An 8273-nucleotide genomic window follows, 5' to 3' on the forward strand; every position below is an offset into this window, starting at 1 on the left:
TTCTACTCTGTCCTCTACGGTGGTCTCAATGGCAGTGGGTTTTGTTTAGTACCATTTAGCCAGCCCTTAACAAGTCAGTGTTAGAAGACCCACAACCAGAATGCTTCTTAGAAGCGAGGATGGTGGACTCCAGCTAGCTCACTGTGGACACGTTATCAGGAAGGACCAATCGCTAAAAAAGGACATCATGGTTGGTAACATGGAGGGTCAGCAGCAGTGAGGGAAGCCCTCAGTGAGATGGGGTGACCCGACAGGCGCCATGATGGCGCAAGGACATCAGTGATGATAAGGGTGTGCAGGATGGCAGCCCTCCGTTCTGTTACAGATGAGGTTGCCTTGAGTCACACCAACACAATGGCAGCCAGCAGCAGCAGCACAGAGAGGCTGACTCACCTGCCCAAAGTCACACGGCAGCAGCAGACGGCACTCTAAGCACACCACATATGGGGTACATGCTATCACCATGTCCGTTTCTAAATAATGGAACTAAGGCACAGAGAGGCTGAGTCACTGGCCCAAAATTGCACAGCCCCTAAGCAGCAGGCTGGCCTTGGAACCCTGGCATGCTGTGCGACTGATCAGCTGCCATCTGTGGCGGTGGTGGACACACACAGCAGTGTCAGCTGGACGTGGCTGTGAGGTCACTACTTCAGCCCCTTACTGATCAGGAAGCAGAGGCCTGGAAAGGTCATAGGGCCAGGTGGTGCAGACTGACCCCACTTTCCAGCAACGTCCAGCCTCTTCTCACCTCACCCTGCTGCCTGCAGCGTCCTGTCAACACCTGTAGTGCTGGGCGGCCCATCTGCTCTGAAGACGGCTGAGATCAGCTTGAACAGTCCTAGGTGTCAGAGCCCTTCCCTGTGAGAAATGCATGCCTCCGGGTAGCAGTGACTTGCAGCAGCTTTATCTTACTCCTCCAGGACTGAAATGCCTGCCCAGGCAGCCTAGCCCTGGAGCTCTGGTTCCTGTTCCACCAGACCCTCGCCCACACGCTGCTTTGTGACACAGACCTGGGAGGTCACTGGCACAGGAGCACCAGCATGGGGGCTTCCTGATGCCCAGCAAACCCGCCTCCCACTGACCATTCTTGAAATGACACTGTTGAGACTCGTCATCATTCCCTGGATAATCTTTAAGTGGGACCTTCCAAGACAACCAGCATGCCTCTGGCACAATCCATGGGGCATGGGGCAAGGTGGCCAATGCCCCAGCTCTGTGTCTCCCCCAGCGGCTGGTACATGCCCCACAGGCCCTGGCCAGGTCGAGGTTCCAGTGTCAGGGATGTCCCTCTCCACACGCCATGCTCAGTGGAAGTCATGGTCATGGCAGGACTTTGGGATCTTGCTGCCATTTTCAGTTTCCTAGAAGTGGGCTCTGGTAGCATAGTGCCTAAGGCACTTGACTGCTAATCAGAAGGCTGGCGGTTCAAACCCACCAGCCACTCCTCGGAAGGAAGGTTGAGCAATCTACTTCCATAGTGATACCGCCTCAGAAACCCAAGGAGGGGTCGCTATGAGTCGGCACATAACATTAACAGTAACAACAGGCCATTCTTGTGTGAAGGGCCACTTGGGGTCTGTACATATGGGGAGGAAGGGAAGTGGCTTGGTTCTCTAGTGCTGCTATAAATACAGAAATACCACAAATGGGTGGCTCTAACAAACACGGATTTATTCTCTTATGGTTTAGGAGGCTGGAAGTCCAAATTCAAAGTGCCGGCTTTTGGGGCTGGTGAAAGGCCCTTGACCTTGGGCTTCAGCTCTGCCTCTTGTTCCGGGCCCATTGGAGCAGGAGGCTTCTAACTCAGCTGCTGGCTGCTGAGGCTGATGGACCTGAGGCTGGCAGGTAAAATGGCACAATCCTAAGATCAGCAGGCAACACAGCAGGCCGCTGAGATGAAGACTCGGCCAAACGCAGGATCCAGACGTGCCCCAAAGCTAGAGACTTGTCCCAGAGCTTCTCCTTAAATGTGGAAGCAGCCACACCACAAAGGCCACTCCCTTTCCACTGATCAAAGTCTCACAGACGATACCACGGAGGTGATTACAGTCTCATCATGGGGAAAAATTACATCCAGCTTCCCAGACACTCAGAACCACAGCTCAGCCAAGTTGCCACACAACCTTAACAACCACAGGAAGGGAAGTCAGGGCAGAAAGGGCCACTGACAGCCAGCCCAGTACAATGACAGCCAGCAGCCCCACTGAAGAGTGAGCATGATGCCAGGGTCACCCCAAGTGCAGGCTGCCCCCCAGCCCTTCCCGAAGAGTCCGTGGCTCAGTGCTGGCTCCACTTCTATGTTGGTACAGGCCAGGTAAGAATTTTGACAGCAACCTTAGCCCTTGAGCTCAGACGGGAAGAATGGGAGGGGGCCTGGAGGGGGAAAGAAGGGGATAGAGGAGGGTGAACCTAAGCAAGAAGAGAGGCTGGGAGAAGGGGGGACCACCAGAGAGGAGGGAGGGAGGGAGGAGTGTGCTGGGCAGAATTCTAAGATGGTCCCCCAGGTTCCTGCCCCCAGTGGATACGCCACACACAGCCATCCCTCACGAGTACAGGCAGGACTCGTGACTACAATGGGATGTCTGCCTGTGATTAAAACCAAAAAACATAACTGCCATGGAGTCGATTCCGACTCACAGCACCCCTAGAGGACAGCGCTCTGCTCCACAGGGTTCCCAAGGTGGAAATCTTTACAGAAGCAGACTGCCTCATCTTTCCCCTCGGAGTAGCTGGTGGGTCCTAACTGCCGCCCTTTTTGGTTCGCAGTTGAATACTTTAACCACTGCACCACTAGAGCGCCTCCCCTCTGATTAGGTTATATGACCATGGTGAAGGAAGATGGTAGATATAATTAAGACCACTGGTAGCACAGTGCCTAAGGCACTTGACTGCTAACCAGAAGGCTGGCGGTTCAAACCCACCAGCCACTCCTCGGAAGGAAGGTTGGGCAATCCTACTTCCGTAGTGATACTGCCTCGGAAACCCAAGGAGGGGTCGCTATGGGTCGGGACTGACTCGACGGCAAATAACAACAACAACAACAATCAATTGACTTTGGGTTCATCAAAAGATAGATTATACCAGGTGGGCCTGACCTAATATCAGGTAGGTAGGGTGTCTGTGTGTGTGTGTGTGTGTGTGTGTGTGTGTGTGTGTGGCAGTTCTAGACATCAAGAGATGCTCTTGCTGGCCTTGAAGACATGAGCTGCCATGTTGTGAGGGGGCTATGTGGCAAGGAACTGTGGGTGGCCCCTAGGAACTCTGGATGACCTCTAGCCCCCAGGTGACAGCTCACAGGAAAACGGGGACCTTGGTCCCATAGCCACGGAAGAATTGAATTCTTCCAACAACCACGTGGGCTTGAGGAGGCCCCCGAGCTCCTGAGAGTAGTGCAGCCTGGCCAACACCCGACTGCAGCCTCGTGGGACCCTGAGCGGGGGACCTGGGTAAGCCATCCTGGACTCCCGACCTGCTGAAACTGAGACATTAATTGTGTGTCGTCTTCAGCAGTTAAGTGTGTGGTGATTTGCTAGCAGCAAGAGGTAAGTAACACGAGGTGCTGAGTTCCGAAATGATTACTGCTGGCATCGGGTTAGTGCCTGTGGTCCCAGGCGGAGCCCCTGTACTTCCCCTGTTCCCTCCAGGCCTGCCTGGCTAGCCCCACCCTCCCTTGGTTTCTCTCTGGCCCGATTCCAGAAGAGCTCCCCTGCCTGAGCAGGAAGTACTTCTGCTGGTGGCTCTTCCTCAGGGGCCGACATGGCACACTGGTAGACTTCCAAACTGATGCCCAAGACCCCACTGCTCCTGGGGGGCCTGTCCTCTGTCCAGGAAACAGTTCCCGTCACAGCCTGCCTGCCCCTCCGAGCCTCACCATTCAGCCTAACACGTCTGTCCTGTCCAAGACAACAGCATCCAAGGACATGACACACCTTGATCTCAGGGACACGGGGCTGGAGTCACAAAGGGACCAAGGGAATGAACCCAGAGGGAGAATAAGCCCCTTAGGAGGACACAAGCAGGCCAGCCCCTGAGGGTTCAGCTGTGGTCAACCTTCAGCTGAGATGAGGCAGAGAGGGGCCTGTCACTCGGCATAGTGCACCACCTTTGCTCTTCTTCCCTTTCAAGCACCCACGTCTCTTAGATTCTGAGATGACTCATGACACAGGAAGTGGTGACAGTCATGCTGGCTTCTGAGAATCTGGTTAACAGAGAACCAACGGGTGCACGAGCCAACATTGCCATCGGTACAAAGTCTGTCTGCAAGCAACTCCAGGGCTCAACCCTCCACACTCAGCGGCAGACTCGCCCTTGACACCAGCCTGTGAGTAAATTTCTGTAAAACGTGGAAAATACCACCAACATGTTGTGTCCTAAAACACAGACAGTGCCAGAAACACCCAAAATCTGCCCAGAGCACAGGGGACTGGCCCAGCCACCACAATGACCATATGATGTCACCAAGGAAACTAACAAACAAGACACACAGCACAGCTTAGGGCTTACCAGGGCAGTGTGTGGACACGGCTGTGGCTCGGGGCTGGGATTCTCGGCCCCAACCAGTGCACCCCATGTGCACCCACCGCCCTTCGGTCGGGAGGCCTGTATGTGGCCGGGATGCTGAATGGCCTCAGTGGGCCTTCCAGACACAGAGAGACCAGGGAGAGAGGCCTGGCTGCCTACTTCTGAAAACCTTACGGATCCTGGTGGCCTGGTCTGCCACTGACTGCGGGGCTGGTGCACGGCTGGGTGGGAGTCCTGCGAGTGGGTACGCAGTTGCTGAGTCAGGGCTCCTGCAGGCCCAGCCCAGGTGCGCCCGTCGGGGCTGCACCGGAGCTCAGGGAGCCTCGGCCAGGGCTTCCTGCTGCAGCACCCGTACCTCTGCTTCCTGTCCTGCACAGACGACACTCCATCAAACGGAAAATCGCATGGTTGTGTCACAGCCGTGCCAGGCTGCTTCAGGGGCTTCCAGACGCTTACTTTCACTTCTGCTGCTTGCCTGGAAGGGGGACAGTTCACTGGCCCTCAGCACCCTCACCCTCACAGGACACTGCCTTACACAGTCCTAGGAGCCCACGGGGGAAGACGGCCCTGCCCACTTGGCAGGGGCGCTCTAGGGGGGTGAGGCTCTGGACCCCATATTCCCCGTCCCCTGCCCCATATCATCCCTGTTGGGGTCCAGATGAAACCCTGAAGATGAGATGAGGACATTGCTCTGAGATCTGCCCCCCAGTGACTTGGGTTGGGAAGACGCTGGGGTTTAAACAGCTGTAAGTTGGTAATTGTTAAGCCAGTGGTCCTTGATGGGTGACCCCCCTCCACACACTCGTTGGCTGCAGAATGCCAGGCCCGCCCCCAGACTTCCCAACGAGAACCTCTGGGGGCAGGACCAGGCCGACCCAGAAGGAAGGAAAGCTGTAGAGCGAAGGAACAAGGCCACGCCTGCTGCCGGGTGACGGCCAAACGCCACTGGTGTTTGCTAAAAGCCACCTCACTGTGGCTCCGTGCCTGGGTCCCCACTCATACCCTGTGGCCCTCAGATCGGAACGAGGTAGGAGCTGGCCTGCCAGTCGACACCTGTCGGCCAGGATGGCAGAGTTCCCTCTGTCCCCTCACTGGGAGTCAGCCCTGTCCTCCCATTCTCCCGGCCTAGGCCCAGATCCCATACACAGCTTTCCAAGGCCTGGCTTTTAAGGCAAGGTGCTTTGTGAGGGTGGGGGAGTTTGGGAAGGGACGCCTCCATCTGTGTCACCAAGTTGCCCCAGAACTGAATCTTTGACTCCAAAGCTATGTTTGTGCATATGTATGTCTATATATGTGTATGTCTCTATATGTGTACACACACACACACACACAGCACTCTGAGGTGGTATGTGTGGTGGTGCCAGACACGACAATGCACAAACCTGCCCCCCAGGGTGTCCCATCCCCCATGGCACCCTGGGTTCCAGGGCTCAGAGGTCCCAGCATCTTGGGGCCTGACTCACAGGGCGCCTGGGCTGGGTGGGGACAGACAGTCACATGACGTCACGTCCTTGGATGCTTTCACAGCCACATGGCCTGGGAGGGGTCACTAACCTCTGACTCTAACTGCCTGCAGAGCGGGTGTGGACCTGTCTGGCGGAGCAGGACACGGGAGTAATAGCAGCCAGTCCCAGGCTGCTGTGCCCTGATCAGCTGGCCTCTGGCTCAGAGCTCCAGACACCCCAAGGTGCCCCTCTGCGCTCAGAGCAGCAATGATACAGGCCTCCAAGGATCCCAGCAACTCCTTTCTGAGGTCAGGGAGGCCAGTGCAGGGCAGGGTGGGCGAGGACCAAGGCTGGGAGAGCTGCAGAGGGGGGTCCTTCACCGGACCCAGCGAGAAGGAGTGGCCCCGACACAGGGGAGGGCTGGGGAGGGTGCAGATGGAGCCCTGCACCAGGAGCGGGTCCTCCCTCGTCCTCATGCCTGTGGTGAAAGTTCTCTAAGATTCTGCCCAAGAGTGAGCGGCACCCCAACACCCTGAACCCCAATTCCAGCAACCTCTGGGGGACTCCACTGGCTCCAGTCCATTGGAGAAGGACATCAGGCTTGGAAAAGTGGGGGGTCAACAAAAAAGGGGAAGGCCCTCGACAAGACAGACTGACACGGCGGCTGCAGCGACGGGCTCGGGTCCAGCAGGGCTCGTGAGGCTGGCGCGGGATCGGGCGGTGTTTCCCTCTGTTGCACACGGGGTCGCCCAGAAGGCAGGCAGTTCAAACCCACCACTCCTCGGAAGGAAGGTTGGGCAGTCTATTTCCATACTGCTACTGCCTCGGAAACCCAAGGAGGGGTCGCTATGAGTCAGATCTGACTCCACGGCAGTGGCTTGTTCGTCAGTTACCGTCCAGTTGATTCTGCCACAGGGCGACCCCGACGCACAGAGCAGAACTGCCCCTCAGGGTTATCAGGACTTTCAGAAGCAGACCGCCAGGCCCGTCTCTGGCCTGCAGTTGGCACAGAACTGTTGGTGTTACCAGGGACTCCTCGTCAAAGAACAGACTTGATGACACTGGTGGAAGGGAGCTCCTGGCTGCTTGTGGAGAAAGAACGTGTTTGCAGGGGTGTGTTCACAGACCTCTCAATGCCCCGAACAACTTCAGGGAGGCCTGGCTGTTCACCCCTTCCCTGACCTTAGAGGCTCTCCCTGGATTCACAGAGTGAGGAATTCCATATCCCCAGGCCCTCCCCCTGCAGAAGAAGTTCTTGCTCTGCTTTTACACACTGTAGTTACCTCAGAGAGGGCACTCGTGGTTGAGGGGTAGATCTCGCCCTTCACACGGGAGACCAGGGTTCGCTTCCCAGTCAGTCAGTGCACCTCATGCAGCCACCCCCCGTCTGCTCATGGAGGCCTGTGTGTTCCTAGGACACTGAACAAGTGTCAGCGAAGCTTCCAGACCAAGACAGACCAGGAAGGATGCTGAACAGCTTTCAGCAGACCAAGACAGACCAGGAAGAAAGGCCCGGCAATCTATATCCAAAAAGCAGCCAATGAAAACGTTACGGGTCACAACAGCCTGGTCTACGACAGATCCACTGTGGGGCAGTGCTTCAGTCTACAGAGCACGGGGTTGCCATGAGTCCTGCCGGGGCTGGCGAGATGGTGGCTGGCAGTTACATCTGGAGCCACATGGAAGCTGGATGGGTTTATGAACCACAGCTCTGGCCGTTCCTGAGAAGGACTGACTGCTATTTCATCATGCCCTCCCCGCAGGTGAGAAACCACTCGGGGCTTTAAACACACCAAGATGTTGGCATCACATGTCAGCTGGCACAGCAGCTGTGGGTGCCAGGCCCCTCATACCCAATGGCACCAAGATGGAGACCGTCACCCCACATCTTAGCAACTGCAGTTCCTCTCGGTGATGGAACACAGACCTTCTAGAACAGTCTTTCAGAGGAGACAATCTCCAGCATATTTCTAACACTGTGTGGCCCAGGGAAAGGGGCCTGGGCTCGGACCAGCAGCTCTACACCCGACTAGACGGACAGCAGTGACATCAGCTGGTCAATGACTCACTTCTCAGATGTTCCATGGGGCTGTGCAGAGAAAGGCTCGAGGTCCCAGCTGGAAAGCGTTCCGCAAGGAGGAAACTCACTGCCGTGGAGTCGCATCTGACTCATAGCGACCCCTCCTTGGGCTTCCAAGGCGGTATCTCTACAGAAGTAGATTGCCCAACCTTCCTTCCGAGGAGTGGCTGGTGGGTTTGAACTGCCAGCCTTCTGGTTAGCGGTCAAATGCCTTAGGCACTATGCCA

The 8273-nt window shown here is 56.4% G+C and overlaps 1 protein-coding gene across 1 annotated transcript in view; it reads right to left on the bottom strand.

Annotated features, from left to right (window-relative positions):
• LRRFIP1 (LRR binding FLII interacting protein 1) overlaps positions 1 to 465 on the bottom strand; it is a 70816-nt gene extending 70351 nt beyond the window's left edge. Inside the window, exon 1 of the mRNA XM_007943608.1 lies at positions 394 to 465. Within this exon, the coding sequence (XP_007941799.1) occupies positions 394 to 465 (72 nt within the window). The remainder of the gene's footprint in view (positions 1 to 393) is intronic.
• Positions 466 to 8273: the final 7808 nt, after the last annotated feature.

This window comes from Orycteropus afer, unplaced genomic scaffold (genome assembly GCF_000298275.1).
Source record: "Orycteropus afer afer isolate SDZICR_OR568_19922 unplaced genomic scaffold, OryAfe1.0 scaffold00006, whole genome shotgun sequence".
NCBI classification, from domain to species: Eukaryota; Metazoa; Chordata; class Mammalia; order Tubulidentata; family Orycteropodidae; genus Orycteropus; species Orycteropus afer.